The 20,332-nt window shown below is 38.5% G+C and overlaps 2 protein-coding genes across 2 annotated transcripts; both read right to left on the bottom strand.

Moving 5' to 3' along the window:
- Positions 1-1,311: 1,311 nt before the first annotated feature.
- Positions 1,312-1,950, bottom strand: LOC122013969 (probable serine/threonine-protein kinase clkA). The gene has a single exon (XM_042570173.1). The coding sequence runs from the start codon at positions 1,948-1,950 to the stop codon at positions 1,312-1,314; it is 639 nt and encodes a 212-aa protein (XP_042426107.1).
- A 467-nt stretch (positions 1,951-2,417) lies between these two features.
- Positions 2,418-3,380, bottom strand: LOC122016561 (protein DMP4-like). Its single transcript, XM_042573900.1, has one exon. The coding sequence runs from the start codon at positions 3,149-3,151 to the stop codon at positions 2,525-2,527; it is 627 nt and encodes a 208-aa protein (XP_042429834.1). The 5' UTR covers positions 3,152-3,380; the 3' UTR covers positions 2,418-2,524.
- Positions 3,381-20,332: the final 16,952 nt, after the last annotated feature.

Below are 20,332 nucleotides of genomic sequence, written 5' to 3' on the forward strand. Positions count from 1 at the left end.
ACCATCGAATTGGGTTTATTTTATTCTAATATGTCTACTTCAGAGTTAATTGATTATGCAAATGCAGGATATTTATCTGATCCACATAAAGGTCGATTTCAGACTGATTATTTATTTACATATGGTGGAACAACCATATCTTGAAGATCTATCAAACAAACCATAACCGCTACATCATTGAATCATTTTGAAATACTTGCAATACATGAAGCAAGTAGGGAATGTGTTTGGCTGATATTAATGATTCAACATATCAAGGAAAAAGGTGGTTTAACTACTAATAAGAAAATTCCAACAATATTATATGAAGACAATGTGACATGTATAACTCAATTAAAGGAAGGGTACATCAAAAGGGATAAAATTAAACATATTTCATCAAAGTTCTTCACTTATGATCTATAAAAGAATAGTGATATTAAAGTTTAACAGATTCGCTCTAGCAATGATTTGGCAGGTTTATTTACTAAAGCATTATCTACAATAACATTTAAGTAATTAGTACATAATATTAGAATGCGGCGGTATAGAGATCTCAAATCATATTTTAAATAGGGGGAGTACATTTTCACTATACCATATTATGTTGTCCATTAAATTTATAGTGATACAGTTACGGAATGGCGTACTCTTTTTCTTTACTAGGTTTTTTCCCATTGAGTTTTTCCTAGTAAGGTTTTAATGAGACGGATTCCTTAATTATGAACATCCAAGGGGGAGTGTTGTAAAAAAAAGTATGTGGATACCCATAACTCTCAATAATTTCATAAACTCCCTCATCTACATAATCTATCATCTTTTAAACACCCAAGTTATGTAAATTCATGAATAGTTTTAATATGATTGTGTACGCGTGTATATATATATATATATATATATATATATATTCATTTTAAGGAGTAAGAAAAATAGTGGAGAAAAGAAATATGTTAATAATATTTCCTATTCGTATGTAATTGTTTATATAATTTCATAATAATTTTAAAATAATTACTTTAAAGAATTATAAAAAAACCCTGATGCTTGGGATGGCTGCGGTGATTAATATAAATCAATTATAATATTATGAAACTTTTAATATGGACTAAACTCTCACCCTATTTCATTTCATATAATAAAGATCCACTTTCTACCAAGCATGAAGCGTACGCCAACGATTACAACAGATTTTACAGTGCCAGGAAACATCGATCACAGAACATAAAATTAAGTACTGGATGACATAACTTTCAATTTAGAGATTAATATTACCGATCGAACAAATATATTAATTATAATTAAACCTGAGCTCGAGCAAGCAAGCTAGCTAGCTCAAGGAGCGAACTCCTCTTGGTTCTCCTGATCCATCTCTTGGTTCTTGTTCTGGTACTCTTCTTCTTCCGCGGCATTGTTATGACTACCGTAGCCATTCCCATAACTGTATGATCTCCTCCCACTACTCTCGTAGTAGCCGCCACTTGTTCCGCCATTATAATTATACACCCCGTACCCTTGAGCATTTCCCTTCCATCTACTGTTCGAACGACGACTATCAGGATACTTGTAATTTCTTTCATCGTCGTGAGCATTGTACAAGCTTTGCGCGTCACGATCAAACTGGTTCTCGAACTCGCTCGGCCGGTTGCTGTACACTTCGCTGGACTCCTGGGAGTCAACGTCGGCAGGACGACTGCGGCCTCCATTGTAGTTGTAGGTGCCGACGGTGGTTCTGGTTCCGTAGAGGCCATATCCGTTGTTGTTGTTATTGTTGTGGTTTTGAGGTGTTAGTGTGGGGGTATCTTGGTGGGCTTTGGTGGTTGTTTCTGAGGGGGCAAAGGCTTCGGTCGCTGGTTCTCTGGTGGTTTTGCTGAAGAACTGGCGGCTGTCTCTTGCATGGATTTGGAGGAAAAAGAGGAAGAAGAAGCAGAAGAAGAAGAAGAGTAGAATTTGGTTAGCAGAGGAAGAAGCCATTGGAGACTAGTGGAGTTGGATGGAAGCTAAGGAGAGGAATTGAGAGACGGTGTGTAAATATAGAGGATGGGAATTGAATCGGTCAACGGGAGCTGATCGATGCGGGGATTGAGGAGGGAATCGATGTGGACACAATCGATGCCTGGAAGCACGCTGTGTGCTTTTTGGGTAGTGTGTTTATGAGATTTGTCTGTTTGATTAATTAGATTGAGAATTTAAGGACAATAGGATTTGATTGCGCTGCCTTCTTTCAAACAATTGGTTGACTAATATCTAGGTTGATTGATGTACGTATTTGCGTTCCTGCTGTTTAAGCTGCGTGACTAGCGGAGTAGTTTGCGGATTATGGAAGACACATGCATGGTCCATCAAAAGTCATGCTATGATGCTATTGGACACACAAACATTAATCATTCTTGTTCGGTTCAATCAGACAACATTATTAGATTCTTTTTCATTTTCCATGATATAACATAATCCAATATGAGAGAGTAGAGTCGAATGCAATAGATTAAACAAACATTTCTGTGACATGGGACAACTTGAATTATATTAATTACAACCAATCAAATCATCAATTAGGGGAAAGTAGTGGAAAGCCAATGCCATGGCGTGTTGTTGGGAAAGTTACAAATAACATACTGCTGATTACTCCGATGGCCACTGGCAAGCACGTCAGCACCTGCTTCGTCTCCTCCGATGGGATCGGGTAGAAGCAGGAAACCACATTTTGGTCGAACAAAGCGACCGCCGCGAAGACTGATACAGAGGCGAAGGCATGCACGAAGTCGATGAGCTGTATCCTGTACTTCATTGCCTTCTCCGATGGCAGCTTCTCTGTTCCATCGATCACCCACAGGCCTCTCCGAGTCGCGAAGCCATACCGCACCTTCCCTTTCGCATCCACAAAGCTATCGCTGAAGCTAAGGGCGATGCAAGACAGCCCGCAGAGCGCGATTAGGTAGGCAGTCATGGTCCTGTTGGAATCCAGGCAACGGCCTGCGTCGGTGAAGATGGGGGAGAGAAGCTGAAATGCCAGCACGGTTCCGGTCGGCAGGAGTTTCGCGAGGTGGGATGTGCTTTTGAACGTCTGGCTGATGGCTCTCTGTATCGCGCTCGTCTGCTCCTCCTCGTCCTTATCTATCGCTACTGTCGTCGGAGCCAAGAGAGCTTCCTCCACGTCGTTTGTCTCGGGAGCCATAATGTATAATTCACTGGCTTAATTACATACAAAGTGAACATCCATCGATCCCGCAGAATGGTCGATCGATTTAAATTTGCATCGCGTTCTCTGTTGAGTGGAGGCAACGAAGAGAGGAGATGTGGAAGAGAAGCAATTGTGTGTTCCGTACGCCCGTTACATGGCTTGCAAGGAAGAGTTACTGGCGGGGGGGACTGAGGAAGCGTTACGTTTGTGAACGATAGGTCGAGTTGAGAGGGTTACAGAATTGGAGGAGTTATACTTTTGGTTGAAGTTGCTTGATCGGGATCGACCGGTGATAAGATAACATTTGGGCTTTCAATACAATTACGCCACGCAATTTCATTTCATGCTTAATTTCGGTAATCCTAATTCTGCCAGGATACATCTCACTCAATTATAAATTATTGCATAGGCTCACCACGGAAGTATTGATAAGAACAAAATTTAATTTGTCCTTGAAAGAATGATGAATTAGATCAGGGCCGGCTCAACCTATTCAAGGCTTAAGTGGAAATAAAAAATTTAAATCTTTGACACGGTTAAAAAAAAAAAAAAAATTTCTTTAACCGTTTTTTCATTCAGATTTCGAAAATGATGTTTTAAAGTTTTTTTAATAAATTAAAATATTAATTTAAAAAATATTTTTATATAAAAATAATTTTTCCATTTTTTGAGATGTAAAATTATTAATTAAAATTTCATATTCAAATTTTGATAATATAATTTAGGGAAACATATGAGGTAGTATTGTTATTAGATATAATAATATAAGTGTATTCAAATGTTTAAAAATGAAAAAAATAGAAGTATGTCTAATTACTTAAATGAGATATGGAGAAAATAACCCTTACAAAAAGAAATAAAATTGAGGAAATAAGAATAATCAAATAAGATAACAATAGAAAAAAAACATGCTCCCGTGCTCAACTCATCATCATACGCGAAGTACAAAAATTAAATAAATAAAAAAATATATATATAATGATAAAACTCAATACAATACTTAGAAAATAAAAATCATAAAGGCAAAATCCAACAATTTATGATTGTAAATACATCTAAATAAAAGTTAAATTTAATGTCTATCAATAATAGAAATGGTAAAGATATTTAACTCGTTATTACACAAAAATAATAAAATCTTTCATTTCGATTAGACATAATATGAATGAATGCATCAACATTTGAATTTAATTAAGCAAGGAGCATAGTATCAGCATCAATCAGATCAGCGTGTTAGTGTTAGGCGTGGTTTCTCTTCTCCAATCTCAACAAGGAAGAGAAGCACGGAGAAGGGGAGTTGGAAAATGGGAAGAGGGGGAACTAAAAAAAAAAATTAGCATTTTTATTTTACATTGTATGGATAAGATAAAAAATTTCTAATTCATGTTCTTATTAATAAAAGGAGAAAACATCACCAACAAAAGATAAAATGTAACAAGAGAAAACTAGGATTGAGAGGTATTGAAGAGCAATAGATTAGATCTTATAAAACAATATTTATAATTAAAAATAAATTTAATTTGTTAAAAAAGAGAGTCCCTTTATGACTTTATTCATTGGAACCTTCATGATATCTTTCCAAACTTTGACCAGATTATATAAATCTTTAATCATGTGGGCCCTATTATAAAAATATAATAGTGGTCCTTTTTCTAGGACTATAGAACTTGATTGCCGCTTTTGAGATCTCTCTCTTCAGTGGATGTAGTTTTATCATTTTCGTTCGATCACTTCGTCATGACATCTCTTATTTCCTATGATGTTCATTTACTCTATAAATGTTTTTTGAAATGATTGTATACTTTACTTTATGTGAAGTAAAGAATCCACAGAAAAAAAGAAAAAAAACATACAAACTATTTAATTATGTAAAGGTTGAGTTATTGTTCAGTTTGGATCCCTCTGAAGTTGAAGATTTTATACTCAGTTGCTTGGAATAGTATATTTGTGATGTCGTTGGATTTGATGAATATTTTTTTGCTTCTATCATTTTTGATATTGTGATAGATGTTTTAATTATGCAAGACCATTGACAGAGTTGTTACCATCATATTACGTTTTTTTAATAAAATTATTCAGTCCATGACTTTGTGTGATTTTTTTTGTATTTACTTATAAGGGTAAAATGAGAATTTTGGCCGATTCTCATTCCATAATTTAAGCCAAACCAAGCAACATTAATGGGAATAATATCCATTCCAGTATCTATACCAAGCACCATCAATCCAGTAATCATTCCCATTGCCATTAACCCCTCAATCAAAATTCATTATCATTCTCATTGTCAAATATATACCAAGCGCCCCCTGAAAGAGGGAGTGCTCATAACTGTCTCATGTTCTCGTGAGCATAGTCAAAACATCCTTCACAGTTGGCATCTCATGGCCTAAGAACCAGGCCAACCACCCCTTCACAATTGGCCCAACCCGTGCTAGATCACAAGCCACATACACGTGTTAGAAATAAATCATAGAACTTCATTTCTAACATGAATTATTATCATTAAGGAAATTTTACCTCTACTATATTACTGCTAGATTTAATAACAAATTCCCTCCAGAATATTAAAAGTAAAATAAAATAAAATTTATAAATAATAAATTTATAAATTTTCTCAAGACAAATTAAAGAACAAAACTGATTGCACACAAGAAGATGGTGAGAAATTGGGCTTTAAAGATAAACCCTAATGCCTTGTTTACTTGGGAGGACGGATGGAAAAAGTGAGAGAAAAGTTTCCATTCGAAAATTTTCATAATTCACTTCATGATGAAAGATGGATTATACTTCCTTTATTTTGTTTACTCGATATCAATTAATGAACGAATGTCTTCGTAAATCCATTTGTGGAACAGTTTTTGTGCTAATTTTCATCTACCCAAATCGGGCGAAATGCCTTTCTCTTCTCTTCCTATGCTGCATCTCCATGCATGCCATGGACCAAGTGAGGCGATCACCAAGGCATCTTCTGTAACGCCCACCCTTCTTACCCTAGGGCGGCGCTACGTTCTTATACTACTTACGTACATGCTTCAGTTATACTATGGCAGCGGAAGAATAAAAACTTTAAAGAATTTAATTTATTAAGCATAATATCACATATTCTGATTTGTTCAAATGTGCATATATTGAACTTATAACTAATCATATTAATTTGTCCGGATCGTTCTTTGCCGAGCCACCATCACACACATCACTATCTGCTCCTCCTGTTGCTCCTCTAGCTCATCCAGCTTCTTTATCTGCGGTACAAGGAAAGTAAGCTGTGAGCACTCATGGCTCAGTAAGTTCCTTTCCTACTCACTAAAACCGAAAATCATCGTATATTAATATCATGCGTAGTATCATAAGCATACGACATACAAGGGTATCATATTCATATCATGACATTATATCTAATCATCAGATAATTCAAGCACATATGTAGGCAATGCATCATGAATTTGAAAGCTTATACTTATAAGTACTTGAAATTCATATCATCATTAGAGGGGATCCCGGTTTGTACCACATACATAATGCGCGCGCTTCTTAAATAGGTCCAAGGTAGCAAGTCTTGAATCCTACCATACATACATACTAGGTCCGAGTCTTACTCCATCGACCTAGGGCATTCAGAAGCCCATTACTGATGAGGCCCGAGTCTTATTCCATCGACCCCGGGGCGTTTACGGAGCCCACCCTTGGTACAAACCATACAAAAATAATTTATCATGCATAACTATCATATCATATCCCTAACAATCTTTCATGCATTTCATTTTTCATTTCTTTTCATTATGTATAGCATTTCCTATGCTATCACATATCATGGCATTTACATAACATAAATTTCATTCTTTTCTCATTATGTATAGCATTTCCTATGCTATCACATATCATGGCATATACATAACATAAATTTCATTCTTTTCTCATTATGTATAGCATTTCCTATGCTATCACATATCATGGCATTTACATAACATAAATTTCATTCTTTTCTCATTATGTATAGCATTTCCTATGCTATCACATATCATGGCATATACATAACATAAATTTCATTCTTTTCTCATTATGTATAACACTTCCTAGGTTCCTTTCCTTTTTTTTTTCTTTTTATTTTATTTTATTTTCAATTATCTTCTAAACAAGAAAACAAATACATGATCCTTAACATTTCATAGGGAGAACCTCGTACTAGTTGGGTAAAACAATAATTTCCCTAGCCTCTTAAAAATATTTTTTGGCCGAAATTCTAGGGTTAAGTACTCCTTTGATCAAGCATCATATAGGTGTAAAAACATGAAGAAGATCCCTTTTCCATGGCATAGAAAATCTATCATGTAGTGTAGACTTAGTTAAACCTCACTAGATTTCGAAAGCTCTTCTTAACCGAATTTTCTCAAACTTGTTTCTAGGTTTTAAAATCCTCATAAAATCTGAAAAAATATATAAAAAGCCTTGTACCACAGGTGAGGGGAAGCTTACCTTCTTCGTTTAAGTTTCCTAGAGTTGAGAACTTGCTTGGACCTTTCTTCCTTGCTTGCTTTGCTCGGCACCAATGGAGGAGAGGAGTGGCTAGGTCTTTTGGTGGAGAGGAGGAAGAAGAGGCTTCTCTTTCCTCTTGTGTTGCTCGGCAACAACAAGAGAGAAAGAGGGAGAGAGAGTGAAGAGGAAGAAGAGGTTCTTCCTCTTGTGTTGCTCGGCAACAAGAAGAAGAAGAGAGGGAGAGGTGAGTCTCGGCACAAAAGGGAGGAGAGGAGGAGAATGAGTGGGGGATGAAGTTGAAGTCACCCCTCCATGCCTATTTATACTAAAATGAGGGGAGGAAACTTGACTTGATCCATCCTCCCTATTCATTTCTCCCCTTAAATGACAAGAATATTCTAGAGAAATGCCTTTTGAGTTCTCTCTTTTCTTTCCCTTAATTTCTCTCTTTTCTCTCCTTTAATTAAAATTCCTATCTCTCCTCTTACAATATCCTCTCCTATCCCACTTGGTTAACACATGCATGCATCCACAAGAGAACCAAGGATCAAAACTTGTTTATGTATATTTTTATTTCTTTTTACTTCCTTTTCCTTTTAAGTAGAAAGAATCCTTTCTTATTCTTAACTACTTAATCCTTTCTCTCCTTATCAATAATTCTCCTATCCCCTTTGGTATCCTATACATGTTCCTTACAAGAGATCTAAGGTTCAATCTCTCTTCTAACATTTTATTTTCTTTTGTACATAATAATTCGTATATTACTATATTATGCATTATGCATAAATATTTCATACATATATATATTATCTCATATTTCTTCCTTTTGTCCATATTAATTCCATACATTTTAAATCATGCATAGATGATTTATATTCTCAACTTTATTTTTCTTTCATAAAGTTTTAATCATCTAAATCCATCTTAATATTTAACTTAGAATATTTACACCTTCTTTTCATTCGTACTCTCATTATCCTTACTTTCTTATCTAGGCTTTCTAGGGGTGTTACATCTTCACCGCCCACAGCTGTATCGTCGACCTGCAACTTGTAACTCTGCTTATTCTTCATCATCGTCATCCTCCCTGCCTTCCCCCTCTGCAACCTTGCCGCTTCCCAAGAAGTGGTAGCGCCTCGGTCGCAACTTCGTTGGCACCATTTCCACACTCCGTAGCTCCTCTCCCTTAATCTAGACTCTATCCGTGACTCCTCGCCTTCACACTTTGACCACCTCTTCCATGGTAGACATAATATGGGCTCTCAACCACCGAAGAGGTTCTTCTTCAAGGCTCATCGGTATTTTGATGCTTTGCTCAATAGGTGTTCACCTATAATAGTTGCTATCTTTTCGAGGCTTTGATCAACTAAAGATTCATCTTTTGCTTTAATTGATGTCGCAGCTATACGCAAACAAAATTAACATGAAAAATGTGTTTTTGCATGTGTTGGAACCCCGTGGTAGTTTTGATATAATCAACTAGGTTAAGTTAGGTCCTGTTATGTTTGATCCTTGTGTCTAAGTGTGAGGGAACTTAGGAATACAAGAAGTCGAGCAGAAGATGCAGCTAGTGAGAAGGATAGCACGGGAAGGGAGCCGACGGGCTCGGTGCATCCGAGGGACGAGGTGCTGTAGAAGAGTACACTTGTGGATGAGAAGGACGTGCATGACGTTTTGAGAGATGAGAAGCCGGAGCGGAAGCCTGCTCGAGGAGAAGACCGGGAAATGGATTTGGGTGAGCTCTATCCCGGATGGTTGCAATTACCCAGACGATCGGAGCAGCAGAAGAGCAAAAAGAAGGCTGAAAATACTGCTGGAGGTGCCTTCAAAGGGAGCTGAAGGCGCCTCCGCGCGCCTCCACACCTTCACTATGGAAGGCACCTTCCATGGCTAGAAACCACCTTCGATGAATAATACAAAGGCGCTTTCCATCCCTATGGAAGGCGCCTTCAACTAGAAAAATATTGTCGTTGCCAAAGGATAAAGCTTTATCCTTTGGCGCCTCGCTAGAGGCACCTTCTAGCTTGTTGGAGGCGCCTTCCACCCACGGATAGGATTTTCCAAGAGCTATAAAAAGGCCCCTGGAATTAGGAAATAGACAATGACTTCTGAATCAACTCTTGTTTTAATTTCCTAGCAACTTTCTAAGTTTTCAATGAGTGTGAGAGACTTCTTCATCTTCAACGAAGGAGATTTTCTTTTAGTGCTTTCATTGGTCTTGGATTAACAACCACCTAAGTTATAACCAAGTAAATCTTGTACCTCGTCTTTAAATTGTTATTTTTATTTATTATCATAGTTGCTTTTAATTAGAGTTGAAAGAACGGGAAAGGTGTTTGTTTTATTTTTGTTGATGCAATCGATCTCTAGGGTTTCGATATTTGACAATATGACCAAGGGTTGACCCAAATAGGACTTGATGTTTGGGTGAAAGAAGTCTAGTCAGGACTAGATGACTAGCAAAGGTAAGTTCTAACTAAAGGTTACGTAAAGTGGAAGTTTTGGTGAGTGAAGTCGGACCCTAGTGAGTGAAGCTAGGTAGTGGAAGTTCCGGTGAGTGAAGGCGGGCCCTAGTGAGTGAAGCTAGATGGTGGAAATTCCGGTGAGTGAAGTCAGGCCCTAGTGAGTGAAGCTAGGTGGAGGAAGTCCTGGTGAGTGAAGTCGGGCAATGGAAGTCCTAGTGAGTGAAGCTAGACAACCCTAGGGAGGTAACCCTAGGTTTACTGTACTATTTGTAGGGGCCGATATGCTTGCTAGAGGAGGGGGGGGGGGGTGAATAGCATTTCTTCGCGCTTGCATTGGTTTGCTTCGTCTTGTTGTTGTGCAACAGAATACTTGAAGACACACACTCACAATGCTAACACCTAGGGTTTACTTGGTATCCACCTCAAGATGAGGTGACTAATCCAAGGATCCACACACGACACGTTATCTCCACTATAAAACACTCATTTTCGGTCGTAGCCGGAGGTGGAGAATCCTCGTACACACTCACACTACAACACAATACTCACACAAGAAAGAGAAATACAAATACAAATGAATACACTCTCTTCTTGCTTACTTATGCTTGTTGTTGCCTCTTGAACCTTGAGAGAACACTCTCAAGAGCCTTCAAGAACTGGCGGTGAAGATCGGAGAAAGTCGCTGAAGATCGCAGCAAAATCGCAGGAAGAAAGCTTGCAAAGAACTGCGGAGAAAACGCTCCGCCCAGGCTTTAAACAGTGCTCTCAATCGATCCAATTCATCCTCAATCGATTACCACGTCAGCACCGCTTCATCCCATCCATCCATCGCTCGTTTCCTGTGTAATGAACACTTCCCAATCGATCGACCGATCGATTGGGACTGTCTGAATCAATCGGCCGATCGATTCAGAGCCTTTCTGTGCTCTTACGATCGCGCGAGAGCTTTTGCTGCCCAATCGATCGACCGATCGATTGGGATTGTCTGAATCGATCGGCCGATCGATTCAGAGCCTTTTTGTGCTCGCGATTCCACATCCCCATAATTGCAGCACACCCCAATCGATCAACTAATTGATTGGACCCTGGTTCAATCATTCGCTCGATTGACCAGCCTGGACTCGACTCAAACTCAAGTCCAAAATCTCCAACCCAACTCCTGGTCAACCGTAACATGTTGGGTCTCCATGCCTAGCATTTGGCCACACCCGACCAACCTCGAACTAGCCTTCTAGCTTCCTCCATCAGCCTTGCGCCCCTCGGATATCTCCCATCCTTCACGCCTTGCCTTCAGGAGCTTCCTTCGGCCTCATCCTAATTGTCAAGTTTTCCTTGCCAAGTCATACTAGGACTTACCTTGCCAAGACCACATGCTTGGACTTACACCCTTTGCCAAGATCACACTTGGACTTTCCAATTGCCTAGCTCCTCACCAGGACTTTCTCCTTTACCAAGATCACACTTGGACTTTTCAATTGCCTGGCTCCTCACCAGGACTTTCTCCTGCCTAGCTCCTCACTAGGACTTTATAAATGCCTAACATCCAGTTAGGATTTTCCCAGTCAAGTATCCTGTCAACCTTGACCTACTTGACTTGTATTCTCATCAACCTGGTCAACCCTTTGACCATCTCCATAATCGAACAATTGCTCCAGCAATCTCCTTATATTGTCAAACATCAAAACTCAAATCCTGACTCAAGCTTGACTCAACTCAAACTTAGTCAAACTAGTTAACCTTGACCTAGGGAAATTGCCCCAACAATCTCTCCCTTTTTGATGTTTGACAATACCTCTAAGTTAGGCTAAATCTCATAGCCTTAACCTTTTCTTTATACCAAGGCTAAATCCCATAACCTTAACCTCCTCTTCATCACAAGGCTAAATCCCATAGCCTTAATCACTTCTTTACACCAAGGCTAAATCCCATAGTCTTAACCTCTTCTTCATCACAAGGCTAAATCACATAGCCTTAATCACTTCTTTACACCAAGGCTAAATCTCATAGCCTTAACTTCTTCTTCATCACAAGGCTAAATCCCATAGCCTTAATCATTTCTTTACACCAAGGCTAAATCTCATAGCCTTAACCTCTACTTGACAAGGCATGAATGAAGGTTTCCTTCATTCTCTCCCCTTTCCTAGAGTGCAAACTCCCCCTGCTTGGGATGAAGGCTTAACTTAACCTTCTCTTCTCCCCCTTTGTCACACATCAAACTAGAAAACAAACTCTTCTCCATAAGAGTTAACTCTACGTTGTTTACAACCTCATATGGTGTTAACAACCCCACAATGAAGATCTCATATTCTTCATTGCCGCCAAAGCTCCCCCTTAAGCTCTACTTCACTTCACAATGCTCATCCTAGAACATGCATCAACTTCCCAATGAAACTCCCATTCATTGTATTCCATGCTCCCCCTTGAGCAGTAATCTTCTTCACAATGCTCATCCAAGAGCATTTTTCACTTTACCAATGAAGGTCCCATCCCCTTCATTAATCCAATGCTCCCCCTTGAGTAGTAACCTACTCCACAATGCTCATTCGAGAGCATTTATCATCCTAGCAATAAAGATAACCAATCTTTCATTGTTCCCAATACTCGACCCTGAGTATTAACCATCACAAAGGTTTAACTCCCTTCCAAGGTCCTTGAAAATGAATTTTCATGCATTCAAGGAGTAACTCCCCCTAAAAACATGGTCAAACTTCTATTATTGCACCAACAATGACTTGAAGTTCCTAAACAGTTAGGAAAATTAAAACTTGAAGTTTTGAGGTTCAAAATTCAATAATGAAACTAAACCACAACCTAAACTTCACCTAAGTCTACCTTAACCAATCCATACTTGCTTTCGTCATGAAAGCTCCCCCTAAATGTATACAAGTGTATTCCAAAAGGTTAGGAATGGTTAATGACCCTTAAAAATCAAAACTTGAAGTTTTAAGGTTCCAAAATTCGAAATTGAAACTAACCCCATCTTAAACTTCACCTTGATTTATCTTAACCAATCCATACTTGTTTTCATCAAGAAAACTCCCTCTAAATGTATACAAATGTATTTCAAGGGGTTAGGAATGATTATTAGGACTCAAAGTGATTTGAAGTGTAGAAATCAGGCTTTTCCAGCCAAAAATCAAACTTCCTAATCGATTGAAGTTGGGTCTCAATCGATTGAAATCACTTCAATCGATCCATTCATCGATTCCGCAAGCTACTACTTGTAGAGATTCCCTCTGAATCGATCGACTGATCGATCCATCCTGGGTCAATCCATCGGCTGATCGATTCACTGACCTTTTGTTCGCAGGAATGGACTTCCCAATCGATTGACTGATCGATCGAAACCATCCCAATCGATCGGCTGATCGATTGAGTTTCTGATTTCCTGAATTTCAATTTCAGCGAAATTTAAAAACTCCCCAAAAATTCTACACAACTCTAAAAATCATGAAACTTCATGTAGACATTATTTAGAATATACTTTATCAAGGAAAAATAGTTTTCTATGAAAATACTTCATATTTTCAAAGATTAACACAAATTTGAAAACTCTTAGAAACTTCAATGTTTTCTCCTAGTTTGTGTCTACCTTTTCAATGATGGTTACTATCAAAAGATGGTCTTCACCAAGGTTTTCAAAAAGCATTTTAAAATCATTTTCAAAACCAATATCCAACCATGTTCTTTGGGCTCAATGCACATGACTTGTACATTAGCTTTCCCAATGATTGGAAAACACATAACTATGTGTTTTGATGAACCTAAAACTCAAAAAGATGCACTAAATCAACATCTTGAGTTTTGTTCACTATCCTAACATCTCACTTGTATCTAATGTGTACTAAAAACACATACAAGTCATCTTATTGTTCTTTGTGAAATGTATATTTGGTTTTGCCCTAAACTAAGGGATCATACATATCTATCTAGGCATTGTGAAAACTTGTGATCATCCACCTAGGATGTCACTTGGTGTCATCCCACTTGTTGGGATATTTACCATTTATAATAGATGTCGTTTGTCCTTAATAGCAAGGAAATTAAAATAATGCATGATGTTATATGACATACATCAAAATAAGTAATTTTTCAAATGAAAAGCAAGCTATAGCTACATGATGTATGTATGACATGACATGATATTTTTGTGTTTTTCATAATAGAAATGAATGCGACACATGATGTCATGACATATGATAGGCAATCAATCATGGCATTTTTAGCATAAGTAATATACACTTAGATAATCTATCTAAGTATCCTTAAATCTTGGCTAAACCTTAACATTAACCTAGATTGCCTATTTCTTAAGGAAATGGCAAAACCCAACTTGACATTTCTTCTACCCTTTTTATTTGTGCCAATTGAGATTAAGAATTCAATCCTCAAATTTTTGTTTGACAAAAATTACTCCTCTTAAGGATTACACGTTGAGACTTAAGATTTAGATTTGCTCTTAGTTCCTTAAGAACATACTAAGATCTCAACTAGCCATTTCTTATCCTTTTTCCAAGTGTACCAACTTACATTAAATGTGATTCCTTAAAGTTTGGCACAACTTACTCTTCCAAGGAGTAATTAATTTTACTAAGGTTTAAATTATCCCTTAGCCCATTTAGAGAACACCAAAATCTCAACGTAGTATCTCTTATGATTTTCCTTTAAGTGTGCCAATGTTAACCTAATTTCAAATCCTCAAAACTTGGCACCTTTTTGCTCTTCAAGGCTTAATCACATTTGATTAAATCATGGGTTTTCTCTTAATTCCTTAAGAAAGTATAACAATTCTAACTTGATTTTTCTTATACTTTTCTTAAGTGTGCCAATTTATATTAAGTTCAACTCTTCAAATTTTGGCACATATATTACTCTTTTAAAGAGTAACCCCATAATCCTTTTCATTTTCAAAGGTTAACAATAACCTTGAAAATGCTCTCAAGTGTCAACTTTAACAAGGTTGGGTTAACTACCCTTCCAATTTGAGTTGACACTCTCTAAACCCATCTAGGGTGTAGAGAATATTCTCCTAGGAACCCAAAACCTATTGGTGCTCCTTGGATGTTCTAGGTACTCATTAGGGATAACTTCCCTAGATACCTTCTTAAGGTACCTTCTTAAGGTACCTTCTTAAGGTACTCTCTAGATACCTTCTCTTAAGAATATTTTCCATTCTTGCTAGAGTTCTTTCTAAGTTATCAAGTATTGACATCAAGACTTGGTTTTCCGTCATTAAATCCATAGATTTGGATTTTTCTTGACCCCTATAAGCATTTCTATGTTTTGGCATACATCTATAATCCTTAGAGTTATTACCTAAGTAGTTATCTACCTTCCTAACCTTAGGTGTGGTAAATCTAGCATGAGGAGGGATGCATTTATCCTTAAAGTCATCATGCTTCCTATTCTCATGATAAATAGCATTAAGATGATATGAATTATTTCTAGCATGCTTTTTATCATGTGTCAAAGGAATAGATTCATTAAATGATACCTTGATTTTTACCTTGGAAGCTCCCCCTAGACTTGTGCTTCCTCCTTTGACTTTAGTTGGCTTCTTCCCTTTAGGACATTGATTTCTATAATGTTCTCTTTGATTGCATAAGAAACACACAATGTGCTCCTTGCTTTTGTATTCCACAGGATCAACCACCTTAGGCTTCTCCTTCACCTTTAGTGTCATTTGACCCTTCTTCTTATCCAATTTGGGGTACTTACTCTTATAGTGCCCATGTTCCCTACACTCAAAGCATACGATATGATTTTTATTCTTTACAATGCAAATTTCTATACCTTTTCTTGTAGGGGTAGCACTCAATCCTCCAATTGATGTAGCTTGAATTGTGGAGGTTGCATCATCTTCTAATTCTTCTTCTCTTGAGAGTGTGGGTGCTTCCACCTCTTCAACTCTTGAGAATGTGGATACTTCCACCTCTTCCTCTCTTGAAGATGTAGAAAATCTCTCATCTTCTTCCTTCTCCTCCTCTTCCTTCTTCTCCTCGAATGTTGACCTTATGTCAACATCGGATTGATCCTTCTCTTCTTGGACCAATGAGCCCTTTTCCTTGGGCTCCTCCACTCCTTGGAGTTGTGTAGGGTTCTCATGATGGGCAATGATCTTTTTCCAAAGATTACATGCACTTGTGCATTCACCTACACTCAAAAGGATATTAGAAGGTAATAAATTTAACAAAATTTTCGTTACCTCCTTATTCGCCTCCGCTTGTTCCTTTTGTTCCTCAGTCCAATGTCGAGGTCGGAGGCGTTTATCCTTCTTATCCGTTGGAGCTTCAAATGGGTCTTCAAAGACCATCCATTGGTTCCAATCCATTTGGAACCAAGTCTCCAATCGATTCCTCCAAAAATTGAAGTCCTCTTTATCGTATGGAGGTGGAATCTGGATATCCCATCCCAGCAGTCCTTCGAACTCCATCTTCTTCTTCCTCTAGCTTCTTGCTCTCTTGGCGGTTAGTCCGTAGAAGAGCGACCTCGCTCTGATACCAATTGTAGGGACCGATATGCCCGCTAGAGGGGGGGGGGGTGTGAATAGCGTTTCGTCACGCTTGCGTCGGCATGCTTCGTCTTGTTGTTGTGCAGCGGAATACTTGAAGATAAACACTCACAATGCTAACACCTAGGGGTTACTTGGTATCCACCTCAAGATGAGGTGACTAATCTAAGGATCCACACATGACACACTATCTCCACTATGAAACACTCCTTCTCGGTCGCAACCGGAGGCAGAGAAGCCTCATACACACTCACACTACAACACAACACTCACACAAGAAAGAGAAATACAAATACAAATGAATACACTCTCTTCTTGCTTACTTGTGCTTGTTGTTGCCTCTTGAACCTTGAGAGAACACTCTCAAGAGCCTTCAAGAACTAGCGGTGAAGATCGGAGAAAGTTGCTGAAGATCGCAGCAAAATCGCATGAAGAAAGCTCACAAAGAACTACGGAGAAAACGCTCCGCCCAAGCTTTAAACAGTGCTCCCAATCGATACAATTCATCCCCAATCGATTGCCACATCAGCACTGCTTCATCCCAGCCGTCCATCACTCGTTTCCTGCGTAACGGTCACTTCCCAATCGATCGACCGATAGATTGGGACCGTTTGAATCGATCAGTCGATCGATTCAGTGCCTTTTTGTGCTCTCGCGATCGCATGAGAGCTTCTGTTGCCCAATCGATCGACCGATCGATTGGGACTGTCTGAATCGATCAAGCGATCGATTCAGAGCTTTTCTGTACTCGCGATTCCATATCCCAATCGATCGGCCGATCGATTGGGACTTCCCATAATGGCAGCACACCCCAATCGATCAACTGATCGATTGTGCCCTGGTTCAATCGTTCGCCCGATCGATTGACCAGCCTGGACTTGACTCAAACTCAAGTCCAAAATCTCCAACCCAACTCCTGGTCAACCGTAACCTGTTGGGTCTCCATGCCTAGCATTTGGCCACACCAGACCAACCTCGAACTAACCTTCTAGTCTCCTCCATTAGCCTTGCATCCCTCGGATATCTCCCATCCTTCATGCCTTGCCTTTAGGAGCTTCCTTCGGCCTCATCCTAGTTGTCGAGTTCTCCTTGCCAAGTCACACTAGGACTTACCTTGCCAAGACCACATGCTTGGACTTACACCCTTTCCCAAGATCACACTTGGACTTTCTAATTGCCTGGCTCCTCACCAGGACTTTCTCCTTTGCCAAGATCACACTTGGACTTTCCAATTGCCTGGCTCCTCACCAGGACTTTCTCCTTCGCCAAGATCACACTTGGACTTTCCAACTATCTGGCTCCTCACCAGGACTTTCCCTTACCTAGCTCCTCACTAGGACTTTCCCGTTGCCTGGCTCCTCACCAGGACTTTCTCCTGCCTAGCTCCTCACTAGGACTTTCTAAATACCTAACATCTAGTTAGGACTTTCCTAGTCAAGTCTTCTGTCAACCTTGACCTACTTGACTTGTATTCTCATCAACCTAGTCAACCCTTTGACCATCTCCATAACCGGACGATTGCTCCAGCAATCTCCTTATATTGTCAAACATCAAAACTCAATTCCTGACTCAAGCTTGACTCAACTCAAGCTTAGTCAAACTGGTCAACCTTGACCTAGGGAAATTGCCCCAACACTATTCTTATCTATTGTGCTAACTCAGTGTTGCTAGGTCAACGGGCTGACCGGGTAGCTGATACGAAGTCCAGACGGGTCGACGGGTTGACCGGACGTCTGGCAGGTAAGTTAAGGTAAGTCATTGGAGGAAAGTGATTGTGAGGGCGCGCTCCCAGGTAGGGAACTTTGTAACGCCCGCCCTCCCTGCTACCCTAAGAGACGGGGCTACGATACTCTACGTATAAAATTTTCTTTTTAAAACAGCGGAAGACTTAAAATAATTTTCATAGTTTTAATAAAAACTTTTCTTTTAAATTTCTTTTGAACTATACTATCACATGACATCAAAATAATAACATCAAATCCAGTGGAACCATAATGTCAAGACACACATGTTTAGGTATCACAAGTCATAAAATACCAATGCATAGTTCTTTAAAGAAACTTTAAGCAGGTTCTTAATTAGTTGCCTAGCCACCACCACACACATCTTCGTTGCCCCTCCTGCTGCTCCTCTAACTCATCCAGCTTTTTCCTTTATCTGTGGTACAAGGAAAGTAAGCTATGAGCACTCATGGCTCAGTAAGTTCCTTTCCTACTCACTAAAACCAACAATCAGCACATAATCAAGAATGCATCAACAAGTCATAATCTCAACTAATCATGGCATAACATAGCATTCTATTCAAGCATATCATGCATCATAATACAATCACAACTAGTCATAGCATATCAAGCATCACCATGGCCGAAACATATACGTAGTGCATTGCATAAAACATAGCTAGACATGACATAACAAACAAGTATCATGGTATATCAAAGCATGGCCGAAACATGTATATCAAAACATCATACTATGGCCGAAACATGTACATCAAGGCATCATCATATCTATGACCGAAATCTATATATCAAGCATCAACAAATCCATGGCCGAAACATGTCTACAAGGTATAGCATGAACATAACATAATCATACCTTATCATGGCATATCATAATCAAGAGCATAACATGAAACATAGCATAATCATAAGGTGTATGCAATATGATTTTGGAAAACATGTATCCGAAAAACATGTGTATGTCTCATGATCTTTAAAACCATTTTCTTTTACATATATATACTTGAAAGTAATTTCAACATAAGGGGGATCCCGGCTATGTACCACTTACATATTGCGCGCAACCTTGTAGGTCCAAGGTAGCAAGTCTTGAACCCTACGAGGCAAACATACTAGGCCCTTAGTCCTAGGGGCACTTAGGAGCCCATCCCTAACGAGGTCCTTAGTCCCCGGGGCGCTTATGGAGCCCACCCTTGGTACAAGCCACTCACATATAAAGTAAAGTACATGTCATACATATCATGTATCATAAAAGCATGCATCACTTAGGCACACATCATATCGTAAAAGTATGCATCACTTAGGCATACATCATGTCATAAAAGTATGCATCACTTAGGCATACATCACTTCATAAAAGTATGCATCACTTAGGCATACATCACTTCATAAAAGTATGCATCACTTAGGCATACATTACAGCATCAAATCATGCATTTTTAACCACATATCATAACATAAAGCATGCATTCTTTTAAACACTTAGCATATCATCAAAGCATGCATATATTAACCACATATCACATTCTAAAGCATGCACATTTTTAAGCACTTAACATATCATCAAAGCATGCATATATTAACCACATATCACATTTTAAAGCATGCACATTTTTAAGCACTTAACATATCATCAAGCATGCATATATTAACCACATATCACATTTTAAAGCATGCACATTTTTAAGCACTTAACATATCATCAAGCATGCATATATTAACCACATATCACATTTTAAAGCATGCACATTTTTAAGCACTTAACATATCATCAAGGCATGCATTTTTAACCACATATCATATCATAAAACATGCATGTCTCTAAGCACGTATCATATCATAAAAGCATGCATATTTCTTAAGCACATATCATATCATGAAAGCATGCATATCTCATATCATAAGTCATAAATCACAAGCATACATATTAAGCATAAAGGTGTATCTTGTGAATATCCTATCATAGGAAACATGGTATCATATT

The sequence above is a fragment of the Zingiber officinale genome, chromosome 8B (genome assembly GCF_018446385.1).
Source record: "Zingiber officinale cultivar Zhangliang chromosome 8B, Zo_v1.1, whole genome shotgun sequence".
Lineage (NCBI taxonomy): Eukaryota > Viridiplantae > Streptophyta > Magnoliopsida > Zingiberales > Zingiberaceae > Zingiber > Zingiber officinale.